The sequence below is a fragment of the Podarcis erhardii genome (genome assembly GCF_964252035.2).
Source record: "Podarcis erhardii genome assembly, chromosome: 3".
Taxonomy (NCBI): Eukaryota; Metazoa; Chordata; class Lepidosauria; order Squamata; family Lacertidae; genus Podarcis; species Podarcis erhardii.
This window is the reverse complement of record NC_138507.1, coordinates 5,461,061-5,476,433: the sequence shown is the minus strand read 5'-3', so window position 1 is coordinate 5,476,433 and position 15,373 is coordinate 5,461,061. Positions and strand designations below refer to the sequence as shown.

General features: G+C 44.8%; 2 protein-coding genes across 8 annotated transcripts in view; one reads left to right on the top strand and one right to left on the bottom strand.

The window, feature by feature from the left end:
• Positions 1 to 2,405, bottom strand: part of MMUT (methylmalonyl-CoA mutase) — an 84,269-nt gene extending 81,864 nt beyond the window's left edge. For 2 of the 7 annotated variants that reach the window (XM_081855525.1, XM_081855526.1), the window contains exons 1-2: positions 1,846 to 1,987; positions 133 to 550 (exon numbers count right to left, since the gene is read on the bottom strand). In XM_081855525.1, the coding sequence (XP_081711651.1) occupies positions 133 to 511 (379 nt within the window). In that variant the 5' untranslated portion in view covers positions 512 to 550; positions 1,846 to 1,987. The other 5 variants (XM_081855522.1, XM_081855524.1, XM_081855521.1 and 2 more) reach the window with 5 other exon arrangements.
• Positions 2,406 to 2,472: 67 nt separating this feature from the next.
• On the top strand, positions 2,473 to 14,432 carry CENPQ (centromere protein Q). Its single transcript, XM_081855716.1, has 8 exons — positions 2,473 to 2,665; positions 6,219 to 6,276; positions 8,029 to 8,149; positions 9,996 to 10,064; positions 11,517 to 11,646; positions 12,381 to 12,500; positions 13,303 to 13,380; positions 13,842 to 14,432. Exons 1-8 carry the CDS (start codon positions 2,540 to 2,542, stop codon positions 13,965 to 13,967), a joined length of 828 nt encoding a protein of 275 aa, XP_081711842.1. The 5' UTR covers positions 2,473 to 2,539; the 3' UTR covers positions 13,968 to 14,432.
• Positions 14,433 to 15,373: the final 941 nt, after the last annotated feature.

The window sequence follows — 15,373 nt, the reverse complement described above, 5'->3', positions numbered from 1 at the left end:
CTAGCTAGCAGGAGCTAGCTAGGTCAGGGATGATGGGAATTGTAGTCTCAAAACATCTGGAGGGCTGAGGTTGAGGAAGCCTGCCTTAGAAAATATTTTTCCCCACCCCATTCCCTTAGCCCTGTGTCTCACCCCTGATGTTGTCCTTGTAGAATTTATTGCTTTCTTCAACAGTACTGAAACCAGCATACTGGCGGATGGTCCAAGGCCTGTAGGTATACATGGTAGGGTAAGGACCACGGGTGAAGGGTTTGACCCCAGGTAGTTCCTCAGGAAAGTCCTTTGTGTCCCGAGTAGAGTACAACGGTTTGATGGCGATTCCTTCTGGGGTGTGCCATATCAGCTCCTCTGGATTCTTGCCCTTTAACTGCTTTTTGGCCATGGCTGCCCACTCTGGGTGGAGTACCTGTTCATGGAGCGAGCGCCAAAACTGCTCATGGAGGTGTGGCCCTGCTTCTTTCCTGTAACAGGAGGGCCAGAGGCGCAGAAGTCCATTCTTGGCACGTAACATTATTATTTTTTGCTGAAGTGGCAGCTGTTAAGCTGCAGCCTGTGGATTGAGATCTGAATATTACAATATGACATAGTGAGACTGTGAGTACCAGTCGCATCAAAAACAGATAAAGTTTGGAGATATATATTTTTTGAAGTTTCTTTTGTTGCAGCCACCCTTAGCCTTGTTGCACAACAAAGGCTTTTACGCAATTTAATCAGAGTTTTCTTATGCACTGAAGTTTTCATTTTTTGAAAAAAAAAAGAAAGAGCACACACAACAGCCTGCTTCCTGCCACCAGCTGAACGACGTGGAGTGTTCAGTTTGTGTGCTGACATTATTGTAGCAAGTGATCAACTACAGTGGTACCTCAGGTTACATACACTTCAGGTTACAGACGCTTCAGGTTACAGACTCTGCGACCCAGAAATAGTACCTCGGGTTAAGAACTTTGCTTCAGGATGAGAACAAAAATCGTGCTCCGGTGGCGCGGCCGCAGTGGGAGGCTCCATTAGTTTCAGGTTAAGAACGGACCTCCAGAACGAATTAAGTTCATAACCCGAGGTACCACTGTAGTAGGTTAGTGGGGAAGCAGGTAGGCAGCACCTTTGCCTTCAGCCTATCAGAATAGGAATATGGGGGGTATGGGGAGAGCAGTACATGGACTCATTCTGTTCAAGGGGGACAGAACGCGATCTAGATCCCCACTGCAGGAACACAGCTGCTGGGGGAAGAAAGCACTGGAGTGGCTAGTTTTAAACTCTGTGCAGGGCCAGATGTACAATGGGCTGAGTAGCGGGCTGTAGCCCTAGTGCCTCATAATCTAGGGGGGAATTGGGCCTCTTGCCATTTTTAAAAAATCAAACAAAGTCATATTTTACTATCTAGGCAGAGTTGTTCTGTAACTTCAAACCCATGATGTAGGTGCCTGTGACTGGCCTGATTTTGTCTGTTTGTTACCAAACAGCTACAATTTCCCTTTGAATGTTAGGAGTGAACGTCTTTGTTAATGCCATCTGTTTGCAAACTTGTTAAAAGGTCATGAATTTATAAGCAGTATTTTTTAAATCAATGCTAACATTTCAGAGATATTTGACTTTCATCGAGTTTGATAAAGAAGAGAACGAGCTTTCGTTTTGAGATGCCCTTCGGCATCACTGCCCTTCTGCACTCTGCGCATGGACAGAGGCACCCTCCTCCTCCTCCTCCCCCCTCTGGCTCATAGCTGTCAACGTTCCCCCTTTTTAAAAGGGGAAATTCCCTTATTCCGAATAGGATCCCTCGCAAGAAAAGGGAAAAGTTGACAGCTACGCTCTGGCTCCCAGGCAGGGCCGGGCCTGCCCCGCGAATACCGTTCTCTCGCCTCGCCTCAGCTTCCGTCGTTACAGGAAAAGAGGACGACGTAAAAGAAGTATTTCGAAACGGGCCTCCTGTCAGGTAAGAAGAGACCCTAACCCTCCCGTCTGCGCATGCGCGCTTGAACGAGTCCCAACCTCGGGCCCGCAGCTGTTTTCTCGGAGGGACTACAACTCCCATCATCCCTCGCTAGCAAGACCAGCGACCGGGGGAGATGGGAACTGTAGTCCACCAGCAGCTGGACACCCTGATTTACCCCCGCTGGCTTTTCTCCTCAAGGGCCAAAGAGGCGTGGGGGGGGCACCTGTGGAATCAGACGCCCGAGGGCTCTCCGTGACTCAAGCGGGAGCTGCGCGGGAGACGCTGAAGAGGAGGCGGAGGACGACGGAGAGGAAGGAAAGACAAAACCGCCTGCGCTTCTCGTCCGCCCATTACGGTACCTGCTACGGCCGCTTGCGGAGCCACGGACGGAAGCGTAGGCGCCGTACGACTGCAACGCGCAGGCGCCGCTGCGGCCAGGCACCCCCCCCCCTTAGCGAGCCACTTCCGGGCTTCTGCGTCTGTTTGTGTGGCCCCGCCCCTTTCCTAACGGCTCCCGGAACGTCGTCTCGCGAGAGTGGGCGGAGCGAGTGAAACCGCCTAAGGGTCTTGAGCGGGAACGGCCGACAGTTTCCCTCAGGTTCAGGAGCGATGAAGCGCCGCCCGGCGAAGGGAGCGGCGAGGGCAGCGCCGGGGCGCAGCGGCCGGCCAGGAGGACCCTCCGGCGCGAGAGGGGGAGCTGGCGGGAGGCGGGCGAAGAGGACGCCTGAGGGGAAAGTAAGCGGGCGGCGGCGGTGCGGTGCAGTGGTTGGAGCGCCAGCTATTTGAGGTCCCCTCTCCGTGGATGAAGCCCCTCTCCATTGATGAGGAGGAGATTGTCATCTCTTTCAGGGCAAACCACGACTGATAAAGAGGATTTCGTGCTTGACAGAAATGCTGTTCAGCGTTTAAGCCAATGCCACCGCTTGGGAGGCGGGGTGCTCGCACCACCATCCCCCCCCCCCTTTCAGCCCTTGCCGCCGTGTTGGAGTTCACCCGGATAGATCAGGGAGAAAGGTTGTTTTCTGCTGCTCCAGAGAAGCGGACACGGAGCAATGGCTCCAAACTGCAAGAAAGAAGATTCCACCTAAACATTAGGAAGAACGTCCTGACAGTAAGAGCTGTTCGACAGTGGAATTTGCTGCCAAGGAGTGTGGTGGAGTCTCCTTCTTTGGAGGTCTTTAAGCAGAGGCTTGACAACCATATGTCAGGAGTGCTCTGATGGTGTTTCCTGCTTGGCAGGGGGTTGGACTCGATGGCCCTTGTGGTCTCTTCCAACTCTAGGATTCTATGATTCTAGGTGCAGGTAACCAGGTGCAGAATGGTTCTGCGCAGGTAACTCTCACGCGAAGGCTGCTTTCCCGTGCCATGGCAGCCTTGCACGGATTGGGGTGGGTGGGTTGGAAATAAATGGAAAGTGGGGGGAAACCACTGTTCCCCACTCCCCTTTTATTTATTCCCACATGCGCACACCTGTGCACCTGGTAGGTTTTCCTCTGGCACCATCCTAGTGCCTCCCCACACATAGCTGTCAACCTTTCCCTTTTTTAAAGGGAAATTCCCTTATTCCGAATAGGATTCCTCGCAAGAAAAGGGAAAAGTTGACAGCTATGTCCCCACAACCTCCCGGTAAGCAGCCTTCTCCACCTTGCAGAAGAGGGAGTTGCAGGGGTTACTGGCTTTACATTATTTCATGTTTACATGTGGACCTCTGGAACCAAACCCTTGTGTAAGATGTGTGTTATGTGTACACAGCTTTGTTTCTTGGGTGTGTGTATATGTGTGTGTGTGTGTAGGATTGCATTCTTAGTATCCTGAAGCTGCACTACAAGCTGTGAATGGAGCACAGTATTGCTGTACCACTGCCATAAACTCAAGAATTCAAGCCTTAACCCCCTCCCACTCATCTGCAGTACAACTGACTTGCCTTAGAAGGTGATTGTAGGGCTGTGATGATGTCATGTATGCAATGTGCTTTGTACATTCTAAATACAGTGGTACCTCGCAAGACGAAAATAATTCGTTCCACGAGTCTCTTCGTCTAGCGGTTTTTTCGTCTTGCGAAGCATCCCTATTAGCGGCTTAGTGGATTAGCGCTATTAGCGGCTTAGAAAAAGGGGGGGGAGGGAAAAGCAAGCCCATAGGGAAATTCGTCTTGCAAAGCACCTCGGAAAACCCTTTCATCTAGCGGGTTTTCCGTCTTGCGAGGCATTCGTCTTGCGGGTCACCACTGTAGTATCACCATAGGAAAGCCCAAATTACAGTGATGTTAGACTCAACTGGCCACTAGATGGTGGAGTTGTTCCAGAGATGTGCAACTGGGCAAGCTGTACAGCTGTTAAATAAAGCACCAGAAGTATGCAGCAGTACATAAATGTTTGCGGGGAGGATCGCTTCAGTCATTCAGCAAAAGTTCGATGGTTACTCATAAGTTGCACTGTATTTTCTGACGCACAAATGTTAAGATCTTTAGCTTAGACTTAGTTTGAGGCTGGAACTATGGAGAAGGAGGTTCTGCTTTCTGCTGCACAGACCCCCCCCCCTGCTATTCACCCCTCATAAATGCAAACAAGCCCCATTGCAGCCAACCACAAGCAGCCAACCACACCTTGGGCCCCCTTAATCCCTCTCACTACCAAGGAAATTGTAACAAGTAAATAGAAAGAGAACCTATCCAGTCAGTGTTAGAAACTGAGATATGAGCAATAGGAGCTAAATGGCACCTTAAACCTAGGTTATGGACACAACAACGGAATGTCTAGGGACACATTTTTATAACAAGAATACAAAGCTGAAAATGAATGAACTGCAGCTGAAATATTATGTTCATTTTTCACATGGTCTAGTCCTTCCCCTGCCCACCACCCATATATTATTAAGAGGGTCTCTTCTCCAGTCTTCAGAGAGTAGCTGGAAGTGGGGAGGCAGAAAAAGGTCCTCCTTTCCTTCCACTCTGCAGTTTTAATCTGAAAGCTTAAGTGCAGTACTGCGCCCAGAGCTCAGAAATTGCTTGCGCTAATGATATTCCCTGTTGCAAAATGTGCCTATAACAATAGGAGTTTCGAACACCATATCCAGTTGATGCTGACACAAAACCCCACACGTACTCTATAAAAAAGAAAGTAAGTTTCACCCCCTCCTCTCCCCCCTTTTTGCTTTTTCTTCCTCGACCTTATGCTGTACTCAACCATTGATGTCTCATGTTGTAAACAAAAATTGCCCTTTTCCCTTATGGGGTATCCAAGAGCCCATATAGAGTCCTTACATAGGTTCCCTATTGGTAGGAGAGAATAACCGAGGCCAACCAGAGAATATTGAGAAGCAAAGCAGCTAGTAAGCTTGATCTGTTGCAACAGGGTGCTCCCCTCACCCGCAGGAGAGGAGGAGGGACCCAGAAAAATAGTGTGCAAGGCCTTATAAATTGCCACCCTGTAGATCAAGACCACCCCCAGAGACATCATACATACATCACAGAAGGGGTGTAACCTAAGACCACCCCTCAGATACATCATACCTACATCACAGAAAAGGCGGTCTAAACAGAAATTTAAATGATGTTTTTCTCTTGTCCTTGTTTATCTCCTGTCTGGCAGGTTACTTGATTGGATTGCCTGGGGAGCCTGGCCAGTCTTTTGTAGTGATAAATACTTAATTCCTCGGCCATGTCACAGGCTCACACCCTATGCAAACACAGACATACCCTTAAGACAGGATTTGTGAAGGAAAAGACAATGGGGAGGCTTTTCCACTTTGACCTTGCAGAGATAACAATTGCTCAGTTTAGGAATCAAAATGGTTCCAGGTTGGTCTTCCTGTGCTGATCTATGTACGTGCGGTTATGAACATTACCATATATCTAAGACCTCAAAATTCCTATCACACTCACAACAAACATAACTTCTGTAGAAAAGATCTTACCACCTTAAAAAAGGAGGCAATGCATTTTCTTTTGTAAACCGAGAAAATCTTTAATGAATTTTTTTTTTTTTTAAAGCGAAGGGACTGATTGGAAGAACAGAGAGAAAGCAATGTATAGTGCAGATTCTGTGCCTGCATACTCAGAAGGAAGTACCACTGCATTTGATGGGGCTTACTGTCAGATAAGTGGTCATGGGAGTGCACTGAAGAATCTTGGTCATTACATATATGTTTAAACTTGATATGGTGCTCATAAAGAAGCCAGTGTGGGCTTCAGTGGGTTGTGAATCAGGCATTTGTATACTACATTTGTAAAAACACATGGCAATTCAAGCATTTAATTGACTCTGTTTTCCTGTATGTTTCTCTATAGCAAGGTGTGCAAGCAGTCCAGAAGAAACAAAGGCAGCAGAGAGCACAGTCTTCTGAAGGTATTAGTAATAATCTTATTATTAGCACAGAGATAGATCTCAAAGCTCTGTTACAATTGTGAATTTGTAGGCAGGGTAAGCCGTAGCCCATAAAGTGTAGGGATTTACTATATGAAAAGTGTATGAAAAATTAAGCCACTGTCACAATGTGTCCACACTCTGTTGGTGTTTAGTGTGGATGCATTGTGGGTAATTAAAATTGCTGACACTTCTAAGAGGCTGCTGCCTGTTTGATCTATGGGGAGGAATCCCAGCATTCCACTGACCTCTTCCTCCCTGCCCTAACCTGGCCCAGATTATTCTCCTTTTTACTGTCTGGATATTTCCCCCACGTCTTCCCTTCTGCCTATCCAGTCCCCTTCTAAAAAGGGGCAGTGTTCTGTGTTTGGATCCTGTCTCTCTGCAGGCTCCATTCTGCTCTCCTTCCTTCTTCCTTTATGTCAAAATGTAACAACCCCTTTTCTCTTCCCAACTTCTGTAGGATACTTCCCCTTTTGTTTCAAATCTAAACTCCCCCCACCCCATCCTTTTTTATGGTGGTGGCCTATTTCATTCTCTCTCTCTTGGACTTTTTTGCACACTAAACCTGACCAGGTTTGTGGGTCAAAACTCAAACAGCCTTTCCGACTTGTGAGAGCTGGTGGGGTCTCCTTCTGCATTGAGTGGCGTGTGGCTGCCTGCCCCTCAGCAAAGAAGTGCCAGGCAGGAGGAGCAAGCTGCTTTGTGTTCTACAAGGAGGCATTTAAAAAGAACCCTGAAAGTAGGGTGTGTCCTCTCCTACTCCCAGCATCCCTTTCCCCCTCTTCATCTTTACCTCTCATCCTAGGCAACCCCCCCCCCCCTTAACAGTCACCCAGCTTTATAGGGATAGTCAGGAAAAGACCATCCTGTGCCAGGTGTTTCTTGCTTTCCTTCCCCGTAATAACAAAGTACAGTGGTACCTCGGGTTACAGACGCTTCAGGTTACAGATGCTTCAGGTTTCAGACTCCGCTAACCCAGAAATAGTGCCTCATGTTAAGAACTTTGCTTCAGGATGAGAACAGAAATTGCGCGACGGCGGCAGCGGAGGCCCCATTAGCTGAAGTGGTACCTCAGGTTAAGAACAGTTTCATGGTAAGAACGGACCTCCAGAACGAATTAAGTTCTTAACCTGAGGCACCACTGTATTTCGGTTTGTGATCTTGTTTTGTTCTCTCCACCCCTATACTGCACACTAATTTCAGGAAAGGCAGGCTGGGACTGCCATGTGGAGTGTGTTAGCTCAGCCCTGCAGAGCAGTGACATTGCTTGGATTCCCCTTGGCACATGTGCTCCTACTTAAAGACGCACCAAAGACGGGCCAGTGAAAGGGCGGGGCAGAATGGGGAAATATTCATTTACACATGTACTGTAACAGAATCATAGCGAAGGTGGCTCCCACAAGGGAGCTGCGAATGAATGTGGTTGGTTAAAGGAGGCATGCACTCAGAAAGGTTGAAAACCACTGCTCTAGCACAACCAGGCCAGAGTTGGTAGGTATGGAGGAATCTTGAAAGGGTCCCCATTGCTTAGGAGGCACTGGGCCGTTCCTGGTTCCTTATTTACTATGCAAAGGGGAGGGTGGGACACATAGGCAGTATTAATTGTGGGTGATTTGCAAAGGCAGTGACTCTGTTGCCCTGCAAGTTGGTTAAGAAGTTGTTGGCACAGCATTCTAGGTACATCTAGCAATCACAGTGGTGATATTGACAAACTTGCTTGTTCTTTGCCAGCCGAAACAACTTCTCTGTCTTCAAAAGTAGTGAAGGTGACTCCAGGCCAAAGAGCAAAATGGCAGCCACTTCCAAAGAACACAAGAGAGCAGCTGGACTCCATGATGCATTGGTTAATAACGTAAGTATGAAAGACCTTTCCATCAGTACTATATTAACTTCCTTTGAGAGGCTTCAACTATGCTGATACATTTATTTATAGTTCTTAGACTAATAGAATTGTAGAGGTGGAAGGGACCCGAGGGCCATCTAAGTCCAACTCCCTGCAATGTGGGGATCTCAAGTAACACCCCATTATATTCATTAGCCTTCTTCCACTCTTGTTAGCAGACCTTATATCTTGAGTGAATTAAATTGGAAGAATCATTTACAGTTTCTGGACTTAAAATGCTTTATTGATGCAGGAACTATTTACAGTGTGCGTGGAGATGAGAGACAGAAAACAGGAAACAAAATGGTTCAGCTTTTAGCAGTGGAGTTAAATTAGAGAGCTACACATGGTGGCTGGATTATTATATAAGCAGTGCCCCTGCTTATATTGTGGTTTAAAGGAACACATGACTTAACTATGAACTCAAGAGAAGGAAATTTATTTGGTTTTCTCCAAGAGAACTTACCTTCCTGCCAGCAAAAGGAAATGGCTTTTAATAAGTGGCATTGAAGCAATTGACATTTGCTGGCAGCAAATCTGTATAGTGTATGTATGAATAATGGTATGAGTGAACATCTCGATTGCTGTGCATACAGGTACACAGTCTGTACCCTCGTTTAACGATCATAGAATTGTAGAGATGGAAGCAGTTCTGAGTGTTGTCTTGTCCAACCCCTTGTAATACATGAATCTTAACTAAAGCATCCATGACCGATGGCCATCCAACCTTTGCTTAAAATCCTTCAAGGAAAGAGAGTCCAGCACCTTCCAAGGGTGTCCATTGAACAGGTCTTAAAGTCAGAAAGTTCTTCCTGATGTTTAGTTGGAATCTCCCTTATTGTCATTGGTTTGGATCCTGGATTCTGGAGCAGGGGAAAACAAGCTTGCTCCATCTTCCATGTGATAGCCCTTAGGTTGTTTGAAGATGGTTATCACATCTCCTTCCAGTCTCCTTTTTTCTAGGCTAAACATCCCCAGCTCCCTAAACTGTTCCTCACAAGACTTGGTTTACAGAACCTTGATAATCTTGGTCACCCTCCTCTGCACACATTCCAGCTTGTCAACATCCTTCTTAAATTGTGCCTAGAACTGGCCACAATACTCTATGTGAGGTCTGACAAAGGCAGAATAGAACAGTACTATAACTTCCCTTGATCAGAACACTATACTTCTGTTGATGCAGCCTAGAATAGCATTCACTTTCTTTTGCTTCTGCATCACGCTATTGACTCTGTAAAGCTTGTCTATTAAGACCTCTAGATCCTTTTCACAAGTACTGCTGGCAAGTCATGGCTCTTATAATTGCGCACCTGGTTCTTCTGTCCTAAATGGAGAACGTGATATTTTTCCCTATTGAAATTCATTCCGTTGGTTTGGGCCCAGTTCTCCAATCTATTAAGGTCATCTTGAATCCCGATCCTGTCCCCTGCAGTGTTAGCTACCCCTCCCAGTTTGGTGTCATCTTCAAATTGGATGCTTATCCTCTCAATTCCTTCATCAAAGTCATTTATAAGATGTTGAATAATGACGGGCCCAGAAGAGAACAGTGCTGGACCCACCTGTTCCTTTTTTATTTTTCTTTTCTTTATAAATTTTTAATGAACCTTTTTCTTAATACAATAAGAAAAAAGAAACTAAGAAAGAAAATGTAGAGTCCTCTCTGAAAGGTAGCTCTTAACCCTTATCATACGCAGAAAGTGATAGCTATCAGGAAACAAAACAAATCAACCTAGTTCTTATCTGAGAGCAGCAGCAAATTCAGCAAACATTTTTCCACAAGGAAGAAATATCAATATGTTATTCTCTTTCCTGCCAGATCTCTTCAGTATGAAACTACACAGAATAACAGTGAAACTGAAAAGCACTTAAATTGCCTCAGGAAAAGGTAAGGAATATACCATAGCAAGTGAGGGAAAGGACTGCAGGTGTTTGTGCAACATGACGCTGAGCATGTTTACATACATAAATGCTATTCAGTTACTTTTAATCCCTGGTATACATCCATTAATCTTTAGGGCTTCAGCCTTAAAGGAATAAGAGCAGATATGATGTGGCTAGAGTGTTGGACTAACACCTGGGAGACCAGGGTTCTAATCCCCGCTCAGCCATGAAGTTCTCTGGGTGACCTTGGGCTAGTTACTGTCTCTCAGCCTAACCTACCTGAAAGGGTTGTTAGGATAAAATGGGGAGAGGGAGAACCATGTATGCCACCTCCAAGGAACAGTGAGTTATAAACACTATACAATAAAATATCCAATGCAGGAATGTGCCAGATCCAGATGTGTCCAGGCCCCCCTCCCCATGGGCGATTTTGACAGGTGGGGGTGCCATGGATTTGTCAATCATCGGATCTTATATGACATCCGGTCATTGGGTACAGCTGCAAAGGAAGAATGAGGATCACATTCCAGTACTCTCTTCTTCCTTTGCAGCAGCTGCATATTGAACTTTGCTGTAACTGATGTCATACATGATGTCAGGCTTGGGAAAGGTGGACATGGTTGGCCAGAAATAGGTTGATGGGGCAACCTCTGAGACCTTGCAGGCCTAGTCATGCACATGAGCTGGAGGTTCCCCACACTTTCCTAATGCTAGGATGTCTCAGTTGGTGTCCCAGTGGATTAGGTCCCACATTATATTGCTTTACTTCTCCCCTTGGAAGCCTATTAAAGTGGTACCTCGGGTTAAGTACTTAGTTCGTTCCGGAGGTCCGTACTTAACCTGAAACTGTTCGTAATCTGAAGCACCACTTTAGCTAATGGGGCCTCCAGCTGCTGCTGCGCCGCTGCTGCACGATTTCTGTTCTTATCTTGAAGCAAAGTTCTTAACCCGAGGTAATATTTCTGGGTTAGCAGAGTCTGTAACTTGAAGCGTATGTAACCTGAAGCGTATGTAACCCGAGGTACCACTGTATACCTCTGTCAAAGGAGCTGGTGAAATAGACATAGTTTCACTCATAATAAAATATGTTTTGTGAGAGTGAAAGTTAATGTTAGACCTTTCCCTGAGATAATTATGCTCCAGTGTTCCTTAATTTTGAAAGCCTGGTGCCAGATTGCTCATGAGGGGGGTCAGTCTATGTGATAAAATACATTTAGACCTTTTAACCTGTTGTTTGGAGAATAAAGTGAAAACAGAAGTTAGCCGTATGGGTTGACCATTTGGATTATATTGAATATTCTCTTCTCCCTCAGTCCAAAGCAGAAAATATTTCTGTGCTGTTCAGTACTTCAAGTAAGCAAGGCTTGTGAGAACTCTAGTAATACAGTAATATAGTGTTGCCCTTTCCATAACTATATTACACAAGGTGAGAATCTTGTTTATCGTTTTGCTCAAGGCTTGTCAAACATTTTGAGACCCTAAAGGTTCCCGTGGAGAAGGTGAGCAGCCTGAAGAATGTGCATAAGATGCTAGCAGAGGAAAAGGAAAAGAGTGTTTCTCTTGAAGAGGGTTTGGCAAAACTGCAGGTGAGGAAGGAAGAGAGGGTACATCTTGGGGATTTACATGGCATATCATCTGAGTACACAACAAAGGACTAATCCGTTCTGTGAATTAAGAAGATTATGAGCTTTAGGTGATTTGAAACCTGAAAGCTTCCTCACTATAGTGCTTCAGTTGGTATTCATAAAGGTTTTGTGTTATTATTGCAAGATATTTCAAATTATTTCACCCCTTCATACCGTAATGCTATACTTCTGCACCCCTCTCTGAGGGGAAATGTAAAGCTTTTTGGTACAGATGGAGCTATTATATTTTCCAAAATCTTTATGCCTAGACCATCTTTATTGGTTACCATACAAAATCTGCTTCATGCTGCCAGTTTTTATGGCATTCTTCAAAGTAAGAGAGGTGGAAATTGGTGTAACAGACTCTTTTAAATGTCATAACAACCATGGCACCACAAATTATTTATAAGAGTTAATATTTGTGAATCATAAAATTAACCCTTGCTTCCCAGGTTACATATTATAAACCATTATGTATTATCAGACAAGTGTTCCTTCTGTTCAAGTAGAAAAGAGATCTTTTGCAATCTATTCTGTAGAATGAATCATGAAAGATGGCAAATACTTGAGCTGCTTCAGCCTCATAACCGATATGTAGCAGTGGGAGCTAATCTAATCCTGGCAGAATGTTTGCTACACAGATGGTTCCTTGCTTTAAATATATTTCTTAAGTTTCATTTTACTTTTAAATGCAGGAAGAAATAAACAAAGTTTCGTCAACAGCAGAGCTTCATGAAGGAAATATTCAACATCTCCAGAACAAAATACACAAATTAAAATGTCAGCTGGCTACAGAGAAAGCAACAGCAAATGAGGTATCTCTGAGATGGGGTAAAATTTTGAGTCTGGGCACGATGAACTGGGCTTGTCTCAAAGGACAATGGAGTGTGTCTCTGGGGATGAAGTCAAACCGCTGTGTTCGCAGCACCGAAGTTACCTCTCCGGGGCACAAGCCTGGGCAGTGTGTGGGCAGGTCCTGGGCTGTCTTGATGACAAGACCTGCCTCTCGGCCTCTCTGATGTGGTCCAAATGAAAGCAGAGCAATATGTTTGGTGCCAGCTTGGCTGCAGGAGTTGCCAGAAGGAGTCGTATAAGGCGCCATCCAACTGTCTTAAGTCTGGATTTGTGTAGGGTTTACCACTTCTTTTCCAAAGATATTATGCAAGGCAGTGGAGGTTTAGAATCAGAGTTGTCCTGGATGAACCATCCCTCAGGTTGACAAGCCCCATCTGCCCAGACTCTTGAGTTCATGGAAGAATGAATTCAGAATTGCTGAAGGCGTATCGTTGACATAGCAGTTTGAAAAGGAGGTATAGCTAAATATATTGGAATATAGCAGTATATAAGTATATTATAAATAACATTAGATATGATTTAGTACAAGTACACAGGGGAGGAGGAGGTATAGCTAAATATATTGGAATATAGCAGTATATAAGTATATTATAAATAACATTAGATATGATTTAGTACAAGTACACAGGGGAGGAATGAGGTAGATGTTTGATATATGCATGCATGCATGCCGTTCCGCTCAAAGGAGCCCAGGGCAGCAAAAGATGAAACATTTTTAAAAATCCAATACAGATGCAGATATTTCCTCTCTTCCCTCTCTAGTTAATCCAGACAAATGGCAGGGATGATCTTGGTCTTCCTGATGTTGCACAGTGCCGACTCACAGCACCCATTCTTCAGGTGAGTGGTGGGAGGGCTGTTTCAGAAGGCTCCCAAGAGTGAAGAGGACGTTGCTCTTAAAAATCACTTCTTGCAAAAGTATCTTTTCTATTTTGTTCCAGAACCAGCACCTTTCTTCTTGTTCACACAGTGATTAAATGGTATTTCCTAAACCCAGCCTCCCTCAGCCTGGTGCCCTCTAGATGATGATGGACAGCTGCCACCAATCCTAGCCGGTGTGGCAAGCAGTCAGCGGTGTGGGAGCTGTAATCCAGCAACATTAGAAAAGTTCCAGGGTGGAGAAGGCTGTCCAGAAACCATTCATTCTTGTGTATTAAGGCTTGCTGCTCCTTAATTTTGTCTGCCCTCTTCGCATCCTTGAGCTACCTGAAGCTTTGCTGGAAATTGCACTGATTTCCTACCTGAAAATCCTTTGTTTTCCTCATACCATCTTAAGCTTTCTCCCTTTTCACATTCTGTAGGATGAGCTTCTGAAGGTCAGGAACCAAGAAGGTCTTCTTAATGACATAAACACCATACAAGAATCGGAAGAAATGAAGACACTGTTTGCTTTCCTAGAACAGGCATATGACTATGTGGATGTCTGAAGAAAGTCAGTTGAAGGACATTACTTGTTGAAGAACAATGATTAGTACTATTTCTTGGTGCTATTATCTTCCATGAACGTTTTGTTCTCAAAACATGATGGTTATGGTGGTAAAAGTGATGGATTGTTACAATCTGCGTTGTGTTTTGTGCAGACTTTTAAAACAAATTAATTGAGATATCTTAAAGTTAACCACCCTATCTGACAATATATATATATCTTTGTAGCTTATTTGCCTGTATCATGAGAAATTTCCCTTTTATTGCAGTAAGCCTGATAAATGAGTGCAATATTCTACAGTTCTAGTGATACAAAGAACTTGAGAGACTGGCTTCACACAAAAGAGCTCTATGAGACTTTTGCTTTTATAAATTTCTATTTATTTTTCCAGATAATGAAATAAAAAACTTAAATATGTATTGTATTGATTGCTGGGTCTAATATGAATAAAGTAGCATCTGCCTCACTTTTGTGACATGCTGCAGACATATATTTTTGTGTAACCATGTGTAGCCATCCTTGCTACAAATAGGGTTAGTTTTGGCTACTCAAATCAGTGCTGCTGAAGGTAAAACCAGTCAGCAGTTTGGTTTACTAATCTCATCAACAAGCTGATTTAAGTGTGAACAAGTTAGGCTTAGTCGTTGTTTATGGCTCTTTCAAATCATCCAGGTACATCCCAGGCTGGGGGAGCAGCAGTTCCAAAAGATTAATTGCATAATTGCAAGAGGGGATGATCTTAAGCATGCCATGCTGGACATTTTAACCTGTTAGTAGTAGTAGTAGTAGTAGTAGTAGTAGTAGTAGTAATAATAATAATAATAATAATAATAATAATAATAATAATATGTTGTTTATATGCCACCCATCTGACTGGGTTACACCAACAAATTAAAACACAATACCTTATTTAAGGGGTCTCAGTGCCCCACCCCAACCCATAGACACTTCCTTTTCCATCAACCAACATTAAGGGGTAGGGCCTATTGAGTGGGGGGGGGGGGCTTTCCTGATGGGATGAGCCAACCTAGCCCCTCCTACCTATGCGTGCTACATTCAGAAGCTGAGAAGCTTGCCGTAAGTATCATGGAGATTGAACTTGGCTCTCATCATCCCAAGTCATTGCCATACAGTGCTACCTCGGGTTAAGTACTTAATTCGTTCCAGAGGTCCGTTCTTAACCTGAAACTGTTCTTAACCTGAAGACCACTTTAGCTAATGGGGCCTCCTGCTGCTGCTGCGCTGCCGCTGCACAATATCTGTTTTCATCCTGAAGCAAAGTTCTTAACCTGAGGTACTATTTCTGGATTAGTGGAGTCTGTAACCTGAAGCGTCTGTAACCCGAGGTACCACTGTATTCCGTTGATTCTAAGCAGAAGGAGCAGCTGCCAAGTGCCTCTTCTTTTG

Bases quoted from the DNA above. Each gene is read 5' to 3' on its own strand.
- CENPQ (XM_081855716.1), top strand. From the start codon at position 2,540: ATGAAGCGCCGCCCGGCGAAGGGAGCGGCGAGGGCAGCGCCGGGGCGC. The intron at 2,666-6,218 runs GTAAGCGGGCGG...GTTTCTCTATAG, and splicing joins AGAGGACGCCTGAGGGGAAA to CAAGGTGTGCAAGCAGTCCA. The intron at 6,277-8,028 runs GTATTAGTAATA...GTTCTTTGCCAG, and splicing joins GAGAGCACAGTCTTCTGAAG to CCGAAACAACTTCTCTGTCT.